This window comes from Petaurus breviceps, unplaced genomic scaffold (genome assembly GCF_028583685.1).
Source record: "Petaurus breviceps papuanus isolate PSGF00001 unplaced genomic scaffold, PetGlider_PUasm1.0 90865, whole genome shotgun sequence".
In the NCBI taxonomy this organism is placed as follows: Eukaryota; Metazoa; Chordata; class Mammalia; order Diprotodontia; family Petauridae; genus Petaurus; species Petaurus breviceps.
In genome coordinates this window covers 12,600,950-12,622,623 of record NW_027187367.1, presented here as the reverse complement: position 1 = coordinate 12,622,623, position 21,674 = coordinate 12,600,950, and the positions used below count along the sequence as shown (strand labels likewise).

The 21,674-nt window shown below is 40.5% G+C and overlaps 2 protein-coding genes across 2 annotated transcripts in view; both read right to left on the bottom strand.

The window, feature by feature from the left end:
* Positions 1-4,897: 4,897 nt before the first annotated feature.
* Positions 4,898-15,223, bottom strand: LOC138150226 (large ribosomal subunit protein uL23-like). Its single transcript, XM_069073661.1, has 2 exons — positions 15,108-15,223; positions 4,898-5,354 (listed from the first exon to the last, which is right to left on the bottom strand). Exons 1-2 carry the CDS (start codon positions 15,221-15,223, stop codon positions 4,898-4,900), a joined length of 573 nt encoding a protein of 190 aa, XP_068929762.1.
* A 1,329-nt stretch (positions 15,224-16,552) lies between these two features.
* The window catches only part of TBC1D22B (TBC1 domain family member 22B), a 119,099-nt gene continuing 113,977 nt past the window's right edge, over positions 16,553-21,674 (bottom strand). Inside the window, exon 13 of the mRNA XM_069073590.1 lies at positions 16,553-18,374. Within this exon, the coding sequence (XP_068929691.1) occupies positions 18,246-18,374 (129 nt within the window). The 3' untranslated portion in view covers positions 16,553-18,245. The remainder of the gene's footprint in view (positions 18,375-21,674) is intronic.

Below are 21,674 nucleotides of genomic sequence, written 5' to 3'. Positions count from 1 at the left end.
TCTCTATAAAACTGTACATCTTGCATTACTGAAGCTGTTAATTCCTCCAAGGAACTTAGCACTTACCAGAGCTTGAAACCATAAAACTATACTAAATCTTTCCAACTAGCTTGGAGTTGATTTGAGTTTTTGAAATTCTTTAGAGACATCCTGCTGAAACTCTACCTGACCCTCATCAATATGATAGAAAAGGAAAATGATAAATGATGGAAATGATGTGGGAAAATTGGAACATGAATGCATTGCTGGTAGAATTGTGAACTGATCCAACCATTCTGGAAAGCAGTTTGGAATTATGCCCAAAGGGCATATCCTTTGATCCAGCAATATCACTACTATGTCTGTATCCCAAAGAGATCATAAAAAAAGAGAAAAGAACATACACGTACAAAAATATTTATAGCCGTTCTTTTTGTGGCGGCAAAGAATTGGAAATTGAGGGGATGCTCAACAATCAGTGAATGGCTGAACAAGTTGTGGTATATGAATGTAATGAAATACTATTGTGCTATAGGAAATGATAGGCAGGCAGATTTCAGAAAAACCTGGAAAGACTTATATGAACTGATGCTGAGTGAAGTGAGCACAACCAGGAGAACATTGCACACAGTAACAATAACATTGTGTGATGATTGACTTAGTTCTTCTCCAAAACACAATGATCCAAGAGAATTCCAAAAGACTGGTGATGGAAAATGCTATCCACATTCAGAGAAAGAACTGATGGAGTCTGAATGCAGATTGAAGCATACTATTTCACTTTTGTCTGTGTGTGTGGTTTTTTCCTTTTACTCTGTTTCTTCTTTCAAAAGATGACTAATGTGGAAATATGTTTTACATGATTGCATGTGTATAACTGAAGGGTTAATAAAATATTAAAGCTCTTCCCCATACATTTATAGGCCTATGTGAACACATATGTTGTTTCTTTCTCCTTGGAACAGGGGCTACATTCCCAGGACTAAAAAGTCACCTTACCCTGGTTCCCAGGATTAAAAGTTCAACCTGCCCTTGGTTGATTCCAGTGTTGGCTGCCTTTCTAGGAACAAACAGAATACATCCTGTGTCCTTTTGAACACATTTTGCCATATCAATCATGGATGCTTTGCTCCTTTGGACTCTGGCCTGGTGCAGAGCTGCAACACACCCATACAGTTAGTTACTTTAAGTCACACAAGGCTATGGTGACAAGCTGATTAATTGGCCCAGTGTCTTTTTTGTCTAAAACTGACTATAACCTGGAGGGGGAGGACTCTCTGCCTGGGACATTTTCCCAATTAGAACTCTGGAGGCTGAACCAGTACTCCCCAGCTGCATAACCCAGACGCAAATGTTCCCGTGATTTGGTGATGCATGTCAATATTTCTATTATTTTGTTAGGCTTTATCTTTACATGTATATTTCTATATTTCTTTAATCCTACTTTATATTGTCCTTGCATGCAAAATAAATGTTATACTGATTTTAATCTGGTGTGAGTGCATTCATTATACTGTGCAATCTGATCCTGAAAATAGTTAAAGCAGCTGCATATATCTCCTTAAAATGATACAATAACCTATATCAGATTGCTTGCTGTATTGGGGATGGGGGAGGGAAGGAAGGGATAAAAATTTGGAACTCAAAATCTTTCAGAAAGTGAATGTTGAAAATTAGCTTTACATGTAATTAGAAAACAAAATACTATGAAGAGTTTTTTTTTTTAAAGGGATTGTGGTGAGTCTGTTGGGGAGATATAGGATTGCCTTGCCATGGTGAGGATTGTAATAGGAATGTAAATTTTAAAGATCTTCCCTGCCCCTAGGCTAAAGTGCACCTGGAGCCTGGGGTGGGAGGCTTATTTTTCAGTAGATACTTTTTGATTGGCCAGTGGGCCAATAAGGTTGTTACATTCTCTGAGCCAGCAGAAGGTTATATAAGCCCTGATGTGTAGCTTTGTTTTGGGGCTCACTTTGAGAAGTGTTCTGTGATTTGATCAGATGAAACGCTGGGAAGCCGTTGTCCAGAGGTCCCCCCCTCCCACCCTCCCGCTTTAAAACCCAGATGTTGATTTGGTATGGATGTAATAGTTGGACAGTTTGGAAATCTGTCTACTTGATCTGTTTCTGTCTTGATAATTCTGTCTGTATATTCTGAAGTTCAGGGTGCTGACCTTTTTCCCTTGAACTAGGTAAACGATACATATTTGACTGATTAAAGTAAGCTTGTTAACCCATTTTGATTTGCTTTCCTTTATCAAAGCAGATCCAAGAACCTGTGTTGGCAGACACCCTGGGGACACTGGGGTGCTTGCCGCTACAAGGACCCAGTTGAGATTATGTACCAAAAATCTGTAGAGGATCCAGTCAGCATGGTTTCATGGTTTTCTATTGCTAAGCAGCACATGACTAGGAGCGAAGGAAGCACATGGTGGAAGTTATTCATGGCTGAGGTTTGGCAAGCAGGATTAGCAATAGCATAAAGGGTCAAGGGATTAAAGAGAAGAGGACAGTGTAGAGTTGACCTAATTCACTAAGAGGACAAGATGGACAAGGAAGGGAAGTGTAGCCAGTACAAGGGTGATGGCATAGGAAAGAACTGAAGGCTGAAAGGATTGGAGATAATGATGAGAATGAAGAACAGGGCTTGGGGTTGAAAGGCAAAGGGAATGGTGGAATGACAATGAATTGTGACCAGATAAAGAAATTTCAGAAGTCATGAAGATGGAAATAGAACAATTGCAGGTGATGGTAAGATCAAGGGTATGACCACATTTGTGTGTTGTTGATGGGGTGAAGTCATGGGAAATAAGTTGAGGAACTCAGAGGTTAGAGTGTTTGAGGAAATATCAATATATGTATATTAAAGTTCCCTAGGATAAGGGCAGGATTTGGGGAGGAGAGAAAGATGTTGAGCTAGGTATTGAATTAGTTAAGGAAGGAAGAAAAGTATCCTGGAAATTAGTAGGTGATTGGGTGGTAGATATGGATTGAGCCAATCTCAAAGGAGAAGTTTGTGAATACTGGTGGTAGAGGGAGAGTCTAGAAGTGGCAAAGAGTATTCTAACTTCTACACCCCAACTAGTGAGTGAGGGAAATGGGTGAAAATGCAAACAATGCTAGAAAGGGTAGCCAAAGAGGCTGTATGAGGGCCAGGTCTCAGAGCCAGAAAATTGGAGTAGGAAAGGCAAAGATCTAAGATGAAAACAATATACCATAATTTGCTTAACCATTCCTCAATTGATGGACATCCCTCAGTTTCCAATTCTTTGCCACTACAAAAACAAATAACTGTTATAAATATTTTGAACAAATTAGTTTTTTTTCTTCTTTCTCTGATCTCTTTGGAGTGTAGGTCTATTAGTGGTTTTGCTGGGATAAAGGGTATGGACAGGTTTGTGACTTTTAAGTTATAGATCTAAATCAATTTCCAATATTACCTCACAGCCCTATCAACAGTGCATTAATGTAGCTGTTTCCTAATAGCCTCTCTAACATTTGTAATTTTTCTTTTTTGTCATCTTTGCCAATCTTATGGGTGTGATGTTGAACCTGAGAGTTGCTTTTGATTTCTCTAATTAGTGATTTTGGAGAATTTTTTCATCTGGTTATTCATAGCTTGAATTTTTCCTTTGAAAGCTGCTTGTTCATATTCATTGACTATTTATCAAGTAGGGAATAGCTCTTGTTCTTAAAAATTTCAATTTTTTTCCCATATATCTTGGAAACAAGAACTTTTATCAGAATAACTTTCTACACCAATTTCTTTTTCTAGTTAACTGTTTCCTTTCTAATTTAAATCTGTTATTTTTGTTTCTGTAGAAACATTTTAACTTTATGTAATCAATTATTTTACCTTCTGTAATCCTCTTTATCCTTTTTTTTTGGTTCATGAAAACAGATACATAGATCTGAAGTATAATTTCTTCCTTGCTTCTCTAATATTTTTATCTTTTAAAAATTATTTTTTCAACTAACAAGCATCTGTACTTTTCCTTTTTTACTTGCTTCCTCTTCCCCCAACTAAGAAAGAAAAGCAAAACCTCCAAAACAAAAATATGTAGTCAACCAAAATAAATAATAGCCACAGAGGCTATGTCCAAAAGTGCTAAGTCTAACTCTGAATACCTACTTCATCATCTGTCCTTCAGGAGTTAGACAACATTTTAAATCATTGGTCTTCTGGAATTATGGCTGATCATTGGGTCTTTCAGAGTTCTTAGGTCTTTCAAAATTGTTTGTTTTTACAGTGTTATTAAAGTATATATTATTCTTTCTGTTCACTCTACTCAAAATGAGTTGAAAGTAAGACTTGAGTGTTACCTGCTCTTCCCCCAGCTTCCTCATTTGTATATATATATCTACTTACATTCCCTGATTAGCCAGATAAGCTTTCCCATTTCCCCTTCATTGCTTCCCTTATTTTCTCTACTGTATCCTTATTTCCTCTCCATTTCCTTTTTTTTTTTTGAAAATCATCAAAACATAATAAGAGTGTTGACACTTTGTTTCTTAGAGGCTCATATCATCCCTCTTCTTACATTAAAATGCAGATATTGAACACCTAGGTGGTGCCATGAATAGAGTACCAGCCCTGAAGTCAGAAGGACCTGAATTCAAACCCAGCCTCAGATACTTGATACTTAATAGCTGTGTGACCTTGGACAAATCACTTAACCCTATTGCCTTCCCCCTACCCCCATGCAAATATGTCACACTTTAAAGTCTTTTCTCATCACTTACTTGCATTTATTTTTTTGGTTCTCTTTACTCTGGTGTTTTTATTTCAAAATTTTAACTCAGCTGTCATATTTCATTGGGAATTCTTGGAATTACTCTACTTAATTAAAGGTATATATTTTTTTATTCTGGAAAACTTTTTATTGTAGGTGGAATGGAACACAGCTGGACACAGTAAGTTAGATGATTCCAATTTTGTTGTCAACATCTAAAGCATTGTAGTCTGGAGCAAGATGGACATAGGCCTTCTCTCCATCAGGCTGAATCAGCGTGTTGACCTTGGCCACGTCGATGTCATACAGCTTCTTTACAGCCTGCTTGATCTCATGCTTGTTGGCCTTGACGTCCACAATGAAGACGAGGGTGTTGTTGTTCTCAATCTTCTTCATAGCAGACTTAGTGGTCCAAGGAAACTTAATGATGGAATAGTGATCAAGCTTGTTTCTGCAAGATGCACTTTTCCTAGGGTATTTGGGCTGCCTTCGAAGTCTTAGTGTCTTAGGTAGCTGGAAGGTGGGGGATGTTGGGATCTTCTTCTTTTTGTGGATATGGATACCCTTCAGCACTGCCTTCTTGGCCTTCAAAGCCTTGGCCTTGGCTTTTGTCTTGGTGGGGGACAATGGCTTCCTTCTTTGCCTTTGGCACCATCATGGGGGAAAGGCAGGTCTATTCTTTTTTTAATCCACTGTAGGATTATACTCAGTTTTTCTGAGTTATTTTTGATTATAAGCCTGTAGCTTCTGTCTTTTGGAATATTGTATTCCATACTCTCTCCTTCTTGATAATATTAGTTGTTAAGTCTTGTTTGATCTTGAGTGTGATTCTTTCTTTCTGGCTGCTTTGCTATACAAGTTTTATTTTTGTTTTATTTTGACCTAGCTTTGGATTTAGATTTAAAATGTTCCTGGGAATTTTCATTTTGCAATTTCTTTCCAAAGGTGATTAGTAGATTCTATTTTTACTTTGTCCTTTGGTTCTAAGAGATGTAGGCAGTTTTCATTCATGATTTTTGGGGGTGGGAAGGTAGGGAATGATAATCTAGGCTCTTTAAATTCAGGTAGTGTAATGATTCTTGGATTATTTCTCCTTAATCTGTTTTCTAGGTCATTTGGTTTTGACATGATATACCTTACATTTTCTTCTATTTTTTTCAATGATTTAAGTTTGTTTTAATATATCTTGTTTTCTTGTGGAGTCACTTCATCTTTCTAATTTGCAAGGTATTTTGGTAAGGTTTTGTATATTTTGTGCCATGTTGTTTTCTTTCCAAGTTATCTCTTCCATAATGTTCATTTCCTTTTCAATTCTTCCCTTTTTTACTTTCATTTAGTTTGTAGTATCATTTTTAAGCTCTTGCATTTCTTCTAGTAATTCTAGAAGATCTTGTAGACAAGCTGTGTTTTTCTTTGAGGATTTGCTTGCAGGTATTTTGGAGTTACTCTCCTTTTCTGACTTTGTCTTGGGCTTTCCTGGCTTCATAATAGCTCTAAATATGTAACAAAAATTAAATTAAATTAATATAAAATGACTCTAAATATTTTTTTGTATTTTCATTTTTCCAGTAATCTGCTTGATTTGCTCTGTATAACCCAGCATTTTTGGCCTAGCTGGGAGCTCTGGGGGCTGAATCTGCAATCTAGACCCCTCTAGAGAGGTAAAAGAAGGGGCTAAGGAAATGTTTTTATAGAGTCAAGTGCCAGGCACTGTGCTAAGCATTTTTACAAATATGTTCTTTGATTCTCATAATAATCCTGCAAGGTAGATGTTATAACCTCATTTTCCAGATGAGGAAACTAAGGCAGAGATTAAGTGACTTGCCTAGGGTCACACAGCTAGTAAAATTCTGAGGTTAGATTTTAACTTAGTCTTCATGGCTCCAGCTCTATTCACTGTGCCACCAGATGCCTGGGAGATCCTTGCACTGCTATCCTGGGCAGGGGCTTCTGTCTGAGATCAACTCTGGGTGCTCCAGTGCTTCTGGTCTAGTATCCAGAGATCTAGGACACTCTGTGAGACCACATAGCCTTGCCTAGGGACATCCTTACTTTCCACCCTGATTACTGCCCTAGCTTGGAACTCTGGGCAATGAGTCTATAATCATAGCTCACACCTATTCCACAGTTCCTACCCTGATCTCAAATTTGTGATCTTGAACAAAAAGATGACCAACTATAATTTTTTCTTCAATTTCCTGAAGGTTATTGGAGGAAGCTGGCCATACTGCTTCCTCCTGGTCTGCTATCTTGGCTGATCCTCTTATAAAAGGCTTTTTCATAAAGTTTAACTGAGAACAGGAGAGATAAAGATGTGGAAATGGTAGAATCCTAGTAAGGGATTTTTGAAGACAATGGAGACTTAAGAGGTTTTCTAAGTAATATGGAATGGAGTTGATGGTAATGGCAATCTCCTGAAGTCAACAGCAAAGTCAAGAGTTCATGTAGTTTGCCTTGTGAAGCACAAAGTCCATCCTATCCTCAGTGACTAGAGCAAAGAAGGGTATAGTGGAGGTTAATGTCAGAGAGATAGGAGATGAGAAGGAAAGGTGAAAGAGGAGCTGTTCTCAAAAGGTTCCATTTTTTTCCCCCAGAGATGTATGAGGCAAGGTCCTCAGCTGAGAGGGTAGGGGAAGGAGGTGATATGGGAATTGACACCAGAAGGTTTGGAGCAGCTACTGTGAATGGGAAGGGAGGATTAAGCTAAGCAGGTAAGGTAGGATTACTTTGATGCAGTGAGGGTCCAGCTGAGACTAGATCGGGGGTGGGGAACCTTGTTCTGTGAAGTTTGGCTTCAGTCAAAGGGCCACACTTGAGGACCTAGAGGGCCACAGGTGGCCTCCAGGCCAAAGGTTCCCCACCCCTAGACTAGATAGTATAAATGTATAGTGGATACAGTCAGCATGGTGTCATTATTTCTTTATATTCTATTCATAAGTACATAAGTAGGAGGGGAAAAAAGGCAGATGGTAGGAATAATACAAAACTAGAGTTTGCCAAGATAGTATTGGTGACAGGACAAGGGAACAAAAGAACAAGTGTTTCTAAAGCAGAGAATAGTATAGAGTTGAACTGATTTACCAAAAATTGAGATTGGGAAGGGAGGAGAATTTAGCCAGGGCAAGGATAATAGCCTGGAACAGTACTGAAAAACAGAGGCATTCATATTCACAGTGAACTTAGCAAGAGTAAGGCATGGAGGGATATGGAAAGATAAGAGATGCTCATATATAGGAAGTTCAGAGTTCTTAAGCAGGGAAGTGGCAAGATCCAGAATATGACCTTCTCTGGGTGTATCTGAAGTAGAAAGGAGGAACAGGTCTTGGAAGTTGAATCTTTCCGAGTGACCACATTGTAGGCTAGGCTAAAAATTTTTCCCCCCTAAAAGGTAAGGAAACTCTCTCCAAGACTTTACTGGTTGGGGCAGCTAGGTGGCTCAGTGAATAGAGCACTGGCTCAGGCGTCAGAAGGACCTGAGTTCAATTCAACCACGTGACACACTTACTAGCTGTATGACCTTGGGCAAGTCACTTAACCCCAATTGCCCTGCCTCCCCCCCTTCCCCCGGACTTTACTGGTCCAGAGTATTAAGGCTTAGGCTTTTAATACGAATGGGTCTGAGGCCAGTTGCCCCTCAGACTTGTTGGATGTCCCACTGCCATGACAGTAATCACACCTTGCTGATCAGATGTATTTCTATGTGGAGAGGAGGGGGGTAGGGGCTGCATCTATCTGAACCAGGGCTGTGTCCTTGCTAAGTATCCTTTCCATGCTATGGCTAAGAAACTTTTTTTTTTTTTAACAGTGAGATAGTCTATGAATGTCATTATATTCTAATCTTGAACCTGAACTGCAATCCTGATCTGAGTCAGTTCTGTTCTACAATAAGTGTACAATTAAACAGGTAATGACTGCAAAGGAAGTGCCCTGTCGTGGGGGGGGGGGGAGGAGGAAACACACTGAATTCAGTGTATGGATCATGACTGTTCCACCTTTGTAACCTTGGGCCAAGTAACTTAACTTCTCTGGGCCTCAGTTCCCACATCTATAAATTGAGAGAATTGTACCCATGACTTGTATGGTCCCTTCTAGTTCTAAAAGCTGTGGGCTCATGAAAGCAAAGCTAAAGTTGTGATATTAGACCAGAAGAAGCAGGCCTAGAGCTCGTGGGACAAAGAATAGATTTAAGAAGACTGAAACAGAAAGAATGTTGGAAGGAGAGGAGAATATAATCAGAGATGGGAATTTCGGAGTTAAAGAGAGAAAGAAGTAAGTTTTGGGTGATAGCCCCTAAGGTATAACTTTAGATTAGGGGTTCTTAGCCTCTGATGTACCAAGCACCCCTTTTATAGCCTGGTGAAACTTACAGACCCCTTCTCAGAATCACGTTTTAAAATGCATAAAAGACATAGGGTTACAAAGAAACCCAATTACATTGAAATAAAGATGCATTTTTTTCTTATACAAGTTCACAGACCCCCTGAAATCTATGTAACTCTGTTAAGAAGACTGATGAAGTAGGAGACATTAGTTCAAAAGTACATTGGTATGAATACTTAATTCTTAAAGGTTGAGATACAGACAGACAGTGGTGAATTGGAGCCACCTTGGACAGCTCTGGTTAATGACTCTTACTACATTTTCAGTGTGAGCTTTCAAACCTCAGAATTCAGTTCAATTCAGTCATTTTCAGTTGTCCAACTCTTTGTGACCCCATTTGAGGTTTTCTAGGCAAAGATTCTGGAGTGATTTGCCATTTCCTCCTCCAGCTCATTTTACAGATGAGGAACTGAGGCAAACAGTTAAGTGACTTGTCTGTGGTAAAACTGATAGTGTCTGAAACTGGATTTGAACCCAGGTCTGCCTGACTCCAGGCCTGTCACTCTACTCATTGCACCACCTAGCTGCCCCTCAGAGAGTACTAAATACTACAAATTGGGGCTTGATTCACTGTTTTGTTGTCTGGATAGGAAAGTGATAAAGAAAATGTTAGAAATGCAGATTAAACTCGTGTGTCATGTGTATACCCTTCTCCCTCCCTTTTCCCCTTCCTATCAAAAGCTGGCTGCTAAACATTTTATAAGCACACTCCTGAGTGCAGAGAGTTACTTTAGGTCAAGTACTGAACTCCTTGAAAAACAGGAGTGACCATAAAGCTAGAGCACAGCAACAAGATTTAGATTTAGATTTAGACAGGGTGATCTTGACAGATCAGTTGAATCTCAGGAGGGGTTGCTCAATGATAACCAAAGCAGAGGGAAGGTCTGGAAATATCAATGAGTGACAAAGATGTTTGAGGGTGGGGTAGGGATGGAAGGAGCTGAGCTAGAGAGATTTGAGAGCACAAGGAGAGGTATTAAGGAAGAGGGATTTTTTTTTTTTGCCTCCACAAGATAACAGTTCTGAAATATGAAGACTGGAGAGGAGGAAGTGGGATTTTTGCCCAACATGGGTTGATGGCCATTGGTGGTGATGGAGCTGCATTGATTTCACAGAGAGTAATAGAGAGTACATAACGATGGGGAGAAGATGGTGAAGGCCACCAGGAGGGTCATGTGGGCAAGAAGCCCTGTAGTCCCTAAGCTGAGGTAACTTTAACCCAGTCATGTGATGTCCAGAGGGTCTGTGCTGCTTCCTCTCTTTAGCTGCAGTTTGTAAACCCCAACCTACCAGGGTCTCAGTTTCTTCTTCAGGTAAATGGGCATATAATTTGCATCAGTTATTTCACAAGGTTATTGTGAGAAAAATGTAAACATTAAAGCCCCATCTAAACACAATTATGTTTGAAAATTTCTGCAAACAAGGCATTTTCTGAGTATGTAAACATCAAAGGACAAGTATAGGAAAATAGATGGGGGTTGTTGATGAAATCAGAAAGATCTGACACATGATCATACACAGGTCACTTCCTGGTGCCACAAACCATTCTCTAAGTTGCAGGGGAGTTGCTAATAAGCATCGGTAGAGGGAGTTTCCACACTGGGAAGTTTCCTACTACAAAGAAATCACAGACCTGACTTTAAAAAAATAAAGAACAATTTTTTGAAAATTGTGTGCATGTGCATGTGGATGTACATATTCCTTGTCCTCAATTTGTGGAGACCAGGGGAATTTTGAGCATTTGGGCGTTTTTGACCAACAAGCTTATCATTTTAGTCCTTCCTCTTACCTTGCTGTACCCCCAGCCAATCAGGCTTGGGTTTATTGATTCTCCTTCTGAATCCCTTCTCTCCAGTCACATCATCCCCTCCCCAGCTTAGCCCTTCATTACAATAGTGTCCTAGTCAGGCTCCCTGCTTCTAGCCCCCCCTTTTATCCTCCACACAGCTGCCAAACTGAAAATCCCTAAAACAGAGATCAGGCCAAATCCCTTCCTAATTTCTCTCTGGTCAGGCTGGCTTGTGGTTAGCTCCTCCCCTTATAGAACACCCCATCTCCACCTCTGACTTGGTGCAGGCTATCTGTCCTCCATGTTTTCTATGTACTTCCTCATTTCTACCTCTTAGAAATTTTAATTTCCTTTAAAGCACAACTCAGGTGCCATTTTAAACACAAAGACTTCCCTGACCCCATCTCTACTGAAATGATTTTGCATATATTGTGCATTTTCTTATTTTTAAAAATAAAATCCTTTGCCTTCCCCTCCTAGGAAGGCATCCCATATAATGGTATTAAAAAGAAAGAGAAAAATCCCCCACTAAAACTGATCATTGAAAAAATCATCAAAAGAGTCTGAAAATATGTACAAGGAACCACATCCATGAACTTTTCACTTCTACAAAGGAGTGGGGGGTTTTGTGTCAGGATTATTCTTTGTAATTCTGCAATATCCACTTTTGTGAATTTCGTGTTTTTTTTCTTTCCATTTACATTGCATTCATTGTGCGTACTGTATACTCGATTCTGCTTCGTTTATTTACATGTAACTCTGTGTGTGTGTGTGTGTGTGTGTGTGTGTGTGTGTGTGTGTATTTCATACAATAGACTCTGAGGGAGAAAAAGGAAGCAGTATGGCCCGGGTATGTCAGATCACCACTACCACCTTAACCACCATCTTCCCTCAAACCCTGATGGAGACAGTCCAGGACCCTGAGTCCAAGAGCCAAGCTTGGGAAAAGCAGCACCACTCTAATCATCAGATCTTCTTCCTGCCCCACAGTTATCAGTGAGGGAAGAAATTATTGTAAGAAAGGGGCCCACCTTCCTCATCACCACCACCACCAACTGCTGACCAACGACTGACAGGTGAACAGTGGCAGCACTACCCAAATGACAAAGCCTGCTTCTAGCCTAGCCCTCAGCACCCTCACATCATCTGGGGAAGCAACACCTGTTGAGAGGGGGTCAGACATCCCCACATGTTGCCAACCTACTTCTACACCCCGGGGCAGGTAACACAGCTAAAGCTGTAGGGCACCCTGAGAGAAATGAGTAGCACATACCCGAGAAGTCAAACCACCACCACCATCTTGACCATCACTTCCCGTACAGAGCCCAATGAAGACAGTTCAGTACCAGGAGAGGTGAGAGTAGCTGTTTGCAGCCCAGGGCAGTTAGGCACCATCTTGAGAAAAGAACCTTTGTGGAGATGCAGCCTGGCCATGGCAGGTGCTACTGAACAGCTACTGAAGACTCAGAAAATATAGTTGTCACCAAAGTCCTTGTCACTATGAAATAGTTCAACAATAGGAAATGGTCATGTTTTTGTCAGTGGAAATAACATTAAAGAGGGATTACCAATCTGCTTTGCTGCTCTACTCTAAGAACTAGGGAACATGTTCCATCTGACTTTAAAAAAGTTCCATGTTCTATTTCTCCATAAGAATAGAAGATCCTTGAGAACAAGGTCTGTCTTACTTTTCTGACCCCCTAGTTCTTAGCACAATGCTCTGTACATAATAAGCACCTAGTGAATGATTCATTCACTCATTAGTATCTTCATTCATTCATTCATTCATTCATTCATTCATTCATTCATTCATATCACAATAAGATGTAGGTTCCTTGAAAGTGGGGACTGTTTCATTTTTTAAAACAAGTTTTTATTGATGTTTTGGCTTTTTACATTACCGTGATTTCCTTCAACAAATAGTATTCTTAAAGACATAAAAAGAAAAAGAGGAAAAAATCAGCATAACTGACCAATGATCAAAGAAATCTGAAAATAAGTGCAGAGTACAGTGGTGGATCTCCCATCTCTGTAAAGGGGTAGGATGGGGGTGTCTTTTCAAATCTTTTCTTTCAAACCATGCCTGTTCTTCACAATGACTATTTTTGTTTTTGTATTCTGAGTGCTTAGCACAGGGCTTTGCACATTGTAAGGCTGATTAATATTTGTTGAACCTTTGTTGAAGCTTAATTAATATTTGTTGCATACTTGCCCATATATCATGTAGTCATCTAAACAGGCTTTCTCCTCCCAGAAGACCCCATGATGACCTATCTGGTGTCCAGGAAGGCCATAGAGATGTCAAAAAACTTCTACACTGGGCAGCAGAAGAAAGTTAGCCATAAGAATTTGGAAAAGATCAAGTCTTTGCTAACATTTCTTTGTTGTTGTTTGCTTTTTTGGTGAGGCAATCAGGGATAAGTGACTTACCCAGGGTCACACAGCTATTAAGTGTCAAGTGTCTGAGGCTAGATTTCAACTAAGGTCCTACCGACTCCAAGGCCGGTGCTTTATCTACCCACTGTGCCACCTAGCTGCTCCCAACATTTCAATTCAATTATAGCTTTCAGCTTCTGGTTCTCTAGGTACGTGCCAAGATCAAGATGATCAAGATCAAGCACAGTGTAGGGCAATGGATAAAAGGCTGGGCTTAAATTCAGGAGGACCCAGACTCCAATTCTACCTCGTACATACACTATGTGATTTTGAGGTGTCACTGAACTCTCTGAACCTATTACCCTGTCTGAAAAAAAATGGGGAAAGTAGCACATACTTCAGAGGTTGTAAAGTTCAAATGAAATAATAAATAGATTTCAAATGGATAATAAAGTGCCTGGTGAACCTTAAAGTGCTATATAAATAGGAATCATTATCTGGACTTGGCTGTGATAGTTTCTGGAGAAAAGAAGGCTGTGAAAGAAGCTCTCTTCATAGGTGAGTGAGAGGATGCAGAGGGCCAATTGAAGTTTAATTGTGGAAACTCAATTACTGGCAAACTGGAAAAACTGCAGGTTTGGAATACATACATTGGTATCTATCATTAATACTGACAAAAACACCCAAACATTTAGGTAGTAAGGTGTTGCAGTGGAGAGTGCTGGGCTTGGAGTCAGGAAGACTTGAGTTCAAATCCAGCTTCAGATACTAGCAATGTGACCCTGGACAAGTCACTTAACCTGTGCCTCAGTTTCCTCATCTGTAAAATAGGGATAATAATAGCACCTACCTCCCAGGGTGGTTGTGAGGATTAAATGAGATAACTGTAGTGTTTAGCACAGTGCCTGGCACCTAATAAATGTGCTATGTAAACATTGGCTATGATGATGATGATGATGTCAAAAAAAGCCATCTCTATGATTACCTTCCTGCACAAGGACAACATCAATGAATGATATGAGGAAAAATTACAGTGAGCCCATTATTTTCTTCACTGGTATCACAAAGAATAACCTCTCTCTAAATACAAACACAAAAGGGGAAAATATTGTTAGCAGTTTCATATACTTAAAGATCTAGGGTTTCACTGAGGTGGATCTTCTCTCCACTTGTGCAGATAGCAAGTCCTCTTAGTGACTTGTATGTTTTAGAGCTGGCCAAAATTACATTACCCTGTGGTTAATCTGGTGAGCCTCCGAAAATAAGTTATGCTGGTCCCCATCAGACAATAGTCACAATATAGTCTATAGACTGTTTTCAGGCCAGTCCTGGAAGCCTTGATATTTTTCATCATTTTTTATACTCTCTTAGCATATCCATGGTACAGTGAGACACTGGAGTAAGCTGGAAATGTCTAGGACGATATATAGTATGCTAAAGTTGAACATTAAATTTCCCCATATTATATATGGAAAAGTCCCACCTTCAACTGCAACATGGTTCTGTAGTAAATTCTCATAAGATTAGGAAATATTCCCAGAAGGACCTATTAGTTAGGGAATCCACAACCATCCGTTTTTGTGGGCAGAATACACTCGATGATTTTTATAAATATTCCATGAAAAGGTTGTTAGAGAAAAAATAATCTGACAGAATCTTCCAGCTAAACCTGTAAAGGGGATCACCATCCTTTCGGGTTTTCAATCTTCTCTTTCACTCCTTATTCAATTGAAACTGTTCTCTTCAGTTACCAGTGACCTCAATCACCAAATTTGATTTTTTCCCCTCCATTTTCATTTTCCTGGATAGTTACTCTCTCTCAGGAGTACAGACACTATGGTCTCTTCCCACCTGTCTGACAACTCTTCTTCAGTCACTTTTACTGGGTCATCATCCATATCATGCCTCCTGTTGGCAGAATGGAAGGCTCTGTCCTGCACCCTGTTTTCTTCTCCCTGTACACTCATCTGGTGACTTCATCAGCTTCCATGGGTTTAATCATTATCTTCTCTATGCAGATGACTCCCAGGTCGTCTGGCCCTAATCAATCCTGATGTGGAAGCTCCAGTCCCACATCATGAACTGCTTATCAGACATTTTATATTGGATATGCTTGTAAGTATTTCACTCATTATGTGCAAAACAGAACATATTACCTTTCCTCCCCAAAACCATTCTTCTTTAGAACTTCCCTATTTTTGTTGAAGACACTGCCATCCTTAAGCCAGGATCTCAGCCTTGGTGCTATCCTGGACTCATCACTTTCCCTCACCTGTCCCTCCCTCCTCCTTTTCCCCATATCCAATTAGTTGTCAAATATTATTATTTCAATCTCTACGTTGTCTTTCACATCTGTTCCCCTTCAAACTTACAAAACCACCACCCTTTAAAGTTTAGAGCAGAGTCAGGGGGACGTGACTACAAATCCTGCTTCAGACACTTAACAGAAGAGTGTAACTCTATTTATAAAATAAAGGCGCTGGATTTTGTGACCATGAAGGTCCCCCTGGCTCTGCTGGTCGACCTGCCTTGAATCCCCACATTACTCCATGTCATTCTCCACAGAGCCGGCAGTAAGTGGAGTTCTACATCTGTCATTTCTCTAATCAAACTCCAGTGGCTCCCTACTGGTTTTGAGGTTATTTCATCTTTGTCTTATTCTTTTAAAGTGTTTCTTGTGTAAATTTTACAAGGTACATAATTATTGCTACAGTAACACATATGTAATTTATTAGTAACTAAATAGACATCTGCTGGGGGATGTATATCAACTTTTTTTTTTTTTACTGATTTAATGCATCATCAAAAAATTTTGGAGATCTCTTGTTTCGATAAAAAAACCTTAAAGCTCAGACTCTGTAGGATTTGCATTAGCATGTTGAAAGCCCCAAAGTGCTTGTTGAATCTCCTGATTCCTCTTATGATCTGGAATGGACCTCTGCCTCGACTTAACTATTTTTCATAGTGTCATAATGCAAGAACTGAAGACAAGTCCTTAAGTCCCCAGTTTTCATGATCTTAGGGGATGAAAAATCAGCAAGTGGAGGAGGAAATTCACTATTTATTTACAATTCTTTCACTTTATCCACAATTTCCCATACAAACGTAAAAACTAAGAAAATAAAACCACCACTTGGGAACACAAGTGTCTTTCTTTAATTAGTCCAGCTGAGGAAGGACCACAAGCCCCCTCCCTTTGGTTAGGGACCCCCTGAGATGCCCATACCACTGGAAGGGGGAGGAAAGGGCTATGAAGAATGCCTGAGAAACAGCTCCAGATGAGGAAGACAACACGGTACCAGAGTGGTTGGAGTTTATTGGCAATGAAGGTTGTGGGAGTCATCTGCTGCAGACACTGCTGTTCTCTATTAACCACCCCCAAACCCCACAGCATACTGTTCAGAGGGATGAGGCTGAGATGGGGTGGGAGGTGTGACATTTTAGCTCTTTTTGAGAGTAAGAGCCAGAAAATCCAGGGCACACACCACACCTCCCTTTCCCCTTGGCACTGACCAGTCACAGTTTCCATTCTGAATAAAATGCTTAATGAAGATTAAAAAAGGAAAAAAAAATTTGCAGATACAAAAGGAAGGGGAGGGACTAAAAAGCATGGATCTGGTTTCCTCCTCTGCTTATGACACTGCCTGTGAGAGGGTACTGAAGTTCAAGGAGCTCTACCCCCCCCCCCCCCCTGAATGGGAGACAAGTATAAGGAGCAGAGCAGAAACTACAGGGAGGACCAGGTAAAGAGGGAAGAGGAGGATGAGGGGAAGCTGGGAGGACAAATGCACGTCCAGGGGCTGGTGTCAGAGGAAGCACAACCTATTCCCCCACAGTCACTCTGGCTCTGAACAGCCCTTCCTCAAAAGCCATTCCCACCAGAGGGCCTGCAAAACCTGCAAACTGGAGCTCAGCATTTTGTTAGGAGCGAAGCTTTCTAACCTCAAATGTGCTCGTGTGTAGGCAAAATGCTCCACCTTCCTAATCTGGCAGACAGAACACCTACTGCATTGGACCGAGATTGGCTTCAGACATGGGTGCACATAATAAATATAAAATCATATCTGCTACAAAGAGGACATATATTGTACATCTTTACCCATATACATAAGAACACAATATACACATAATGCCTAGGAGTGTCGTGATGGAGAAAGGGTCTGAGAAGACAAAAAAGTCCCTTTCCCTCCTACCCCATCCTTTTTAAAGGGCTGCTTGTATACCTGTTCACTTGGGTCATTCACAGCTGGTTATGGTGGGGCTAGTCTAGACACAAATGGACACCTTGCCCTGAGGGTGTGCACACATGCCAATACAGACATGCACGCCAACGCAGACACACACACACACATACACTCTGAGATGTACACACAAAAACACACATGCACACATGTGGGTGAATAAAGGGAAAATAAATGTTCCCAGCCCTTAAATGCACTGTATTTCCCAGATACTCTCAGGAAAGCTCTATGCCTCAACGCATCTATCATCTGATAAAAATGGTCCTAGAAAGCTGGCCATCATTGGGCACTGGCCAAAGGGAGTGGAGTTGGTGAGAGAACGATGGAGATCAAGTGTCTTAACAACATAAGGCATTTTTACCTGTGGTCAGATCAAGCTGTGTCTGAAGAGCAATGGACTCAGCCAGAGGAGGGTAACAAGAGACAATCAGGCAAAGCAGGGGCGCAATCAGGCATGTACCCTGAACCTTCACCTTGTTTTGTCAGCTCCTCTCTCAGCAGGAGACAATCCTGCCCTCTCCTTTCCACCCTCTCCCAGAAGTGAGCCCACCTACACAGCAAGGAATACTGACATCCAAGAGACACGGAGTGGTGTACAGGCACACACAAAGTGAAGACCTAGACTGATGTGAGCTTTTTACAGCAGGAGTGATTCCTGGCTTGGGGTCCAAGGGCTCGAACAATTGCCACAGTGATTAGATTGCCATCAGTGATGGGGGAAGTCCAGGTCTCTGTATGGGGGCAGCACCTATCGTCGGTAGTGATTGGGAGCGTCCGCAAACATGTACTTTAGTCTGTATGCTTCTGCTAGGAGAAGGCCGATCTCTTCATTGCCCCAGTGTATCGTAGGTAGGTTTTGCAACAACATGAGGAGACCCTGAAATACAAGAGAGTTTTATTACACAAAGATGCCAAACAACATAACACGGCCAACTGTCCCACTGTGAAGGACCAAGACGCAAATTTGACCATCTCTCCTGCTCAGAACATACCAAATGACATGAGTTTCCCTCTCCACATTCACCAAATCACATCTTCTACTTCCATTAAATCATGGACCAAAGTATAATTTAATTCACTTAAATTAACTACTGGATGAATGGTGCTGTGATACTTGATAGGGATACAAAGACAAAAAACTGAACAATCCCTGTTCTCAAAGAGTTTACATTCTACTCCGGGGGAAGAGAGGAAATTAATGTCCTTCAATCAATAGATCAATGACTGACTATTTATTAAATGTCTGCTATGTGCCAGGCAGGGGTAGAGAGGTGGCACAGCAGGCAGAGCACCAGGCTTGGAATCAGGAAGATCTGAGTTCAAAATCGGCCTTGAGCAAGTCACTTAACCCTGTTTGCCTCATTTTCCTCATCTGTAAAAATGAGCAGGAGAAGGAAATGGAAAACCACTCCAGTATCTCTGCCAAGAAAACCCCAAATGGGGTCACAAAGATCTGGATATGACCGAGCAACAACAACAGTGTGCCAGGCACTGTGCTAACAACCGGGGATATAAAAACGAAAGTGAACGTCCTTGTCCTCAAGAAGCTTACAATCCAGTGAGGGTGAAACACACACACATAAGCATGGACAAAAAAGAGACAAGGTACGTTCTTGTCTTTTTGCAGGGGTAAGGGAGGGGACTAGTAGCTGAGGGGATCAGAAATCTTCCTCACACAGAAGTTGGGACAGCATCTGAGTTTTAAAGGAAACTAGGGATTCCAAGAGGTGAAGGTAAGAAAGGACTGGGAGATAAGAATGAGGGACAAAGAGTGCAGGGGGATGGAGATGGAGTGTCATGTGTGAGACAAAGAGAGACCATAAAATGTGTGAAGGGGAATAATGTGTAATAAAGTCGGGGAGGTAAGTTAGGGGCAGGTTGTGAAGAGCTTTGAATGCCAGAGATGAGCTTATATTTGTTGCTAGAGCTAAAAGGGAGTCATGGGATTTTAGGAAGTAGGGGAGTGACAGGGTCAGACTTGTACTTTAGGAATTTCATCTCTCCCTTAGTACTCTGTACTTTTCTTATAAACTCATGGGCTATTTTATATTATAAATATTTTGTATGTCATATAACTCCCACAAAAGCAGGGGTTCTTCAGGCAGTTTTTCAGAGGAAGAAATTAAAACTTTCTATAGTCATATGAAAAAAATGCTCTAAATCACTACTGATTAGAGAAATGCAAATCAAAACGACTATGAAGTATCACATCACATCTATCAGATTGGCTAACATGACAAAAGAGGAAAATGATAAATGCTGGAGAAGATGTGGGAAAATTGGAACACTAATGCATTGTTGGTGGAGCTGTGAATCCATCCAACCATTCTGGAGAGCAATTTGGAACTATAACCAAAGGGCTATAAATTTGTATATACCCTTTGACTCAGCAATACCACTTCTAGGGATGTATCCCAAAGATATCATACAAATGGGAAAAGGACCCACATGTACAAAAATATATATAGCAACTCTTTTTGTGGTGGCCAAGGATTGGAAATTGAGGGGATGTCCATCAGCTGGGGAATGGCTGAACAAGTTGTGGTATATGAATTTAATGGAATACTACTGTGCTATAAGAAATGAGGAGCAGGAAGTGGCTAGGTGGCACAGTGAATACAGCACTGACCCTGGAGTCAGGAGGACCTGAGTTCAAATCTGGCCTCAGACACTTAACACATACTAGCCATGTGACCTTGGGCAAATCAATTAACCCCAATTGCCCAGCCTTGCCCCCCCTCCCCCAAAAGCATAAAAAAAAATTTATGAGCAGGCAGACTTCAGAAAAACCTGGAAAAACATATATGAACTGACATTGACTGAAATGAGCAGAACCAGGAAAACACTATACACAGTAACAGCCACATTATGTGACGAATGACTTTGATAGACTTGGTACTTCTCAGTAATGCAAGGATCTAAGATAACTCCAAAAGATTCATGATGGAAAATGCTATCCACATCCAAAGAAAGAACTTGGGAGTCTGAATGCAGAGTAAAGCAGACTATTTGCTCTGCTTTCTTTTGTTGTTTTGGTTCTTCTTTCTCATGGTTCCTCTCATTAGTACTAATTCTTCTTTACATCATGACTCCTGTTTAATATGAATGCATCAGTAAAACCTATATCAGATTACACACTGTCTTGGGGAGGGGAGAGGAAAGGGTGGGGGAGAAAATTAAAAACTCAAATCCTATGGAAGTGAATGCTGAAAAACTAAAAATAAGTAAATGAATCATAGATTTTTAAAAAATGATATCAGTTTTTTTTTAAAAGCAAGGGTTCTTAATCTTGCATTGATGGATAGATTTCAGGGGTTGGGGTTTCAAGTTTTTAATGCATTTAAAAATGTTATTTTGAGGAGTCTGTAGGTTTCACCAGATTGCTAAAGGGATCCATTGCAGGAAAAAAAAAAAAAGGTTAAGCATCCCTGCATTAGACTGTAAATTCCCTAAAGGCAGGGACCAAAATTTTGCATCTTCCCTAAGACATATCCACAGCAAGAACCTAAGCAAATGCTTGAATTTAATGATGCACCCTTCATACTTTCTATCCTGTCTTTTCTCACCCTTTTTTCTCTCTTCCCTTAATAACTGATATTTACATAGTGCTTTAAAAAGTTTACAAACCATTCCACCCACCCACACACACCATTTCATTTTTATATTCACAACAACCCTGTGAAGTATGTTGTAAAAGTATTATTCACCTCATTTTACAGATGGAAGAACTGACGCTCAAAAGGGCTAAGTGACTCCACACAGCTAATAAATGGCAGTAGATCTGGGCTATGCATTTTAGGTTGTTCATGCTGGCTATCTGACTCTAAAGAACACCAGAAGTCAGATGATCTGGGATCTGAGTCTCAACCTGCCCTTCTTCTGCTGCAAGAACCTAGATGAGATACTGAATCCCTCAAACCTTGGCTAAAACATTTTTTTTAATGGGAGAGGCTACGAGCTGCCTTCTCTGGAAGCAACTACAGGAATGACTAATAAGGGAGATAGATATGAAAGTGCTTTAAAAAGACCGTTTAAAGTATCGTAATTACTATTCATTCCCAAATTTTTTTTTTTTTAAGCAATTGGGGTTAAGTAACTTGCTCAAGGTTACACGGCCAGTTATTTCTGGGTGTGGTGCTGAGTGTCTGAGCCCGGGATTTGATCTCCAGGTCGTCCC

Coding starts and splice junctions, on each gene's coding strand:
- LOC138150226 (XM_069073661.1), bottom strand. CDS start 15,223: ATGAGTGTACAGGGAGAAGAAAACAGGGTGCAGGACAGAGCCTTCCAT. Junction 5,355..15,107: donor GAAGAAGAGTTGTCAGACAG/GTGGGAAGAGAC, acceptor ATGGTGCCAAAG/GCAAAGAAGGAAGCCATTGT.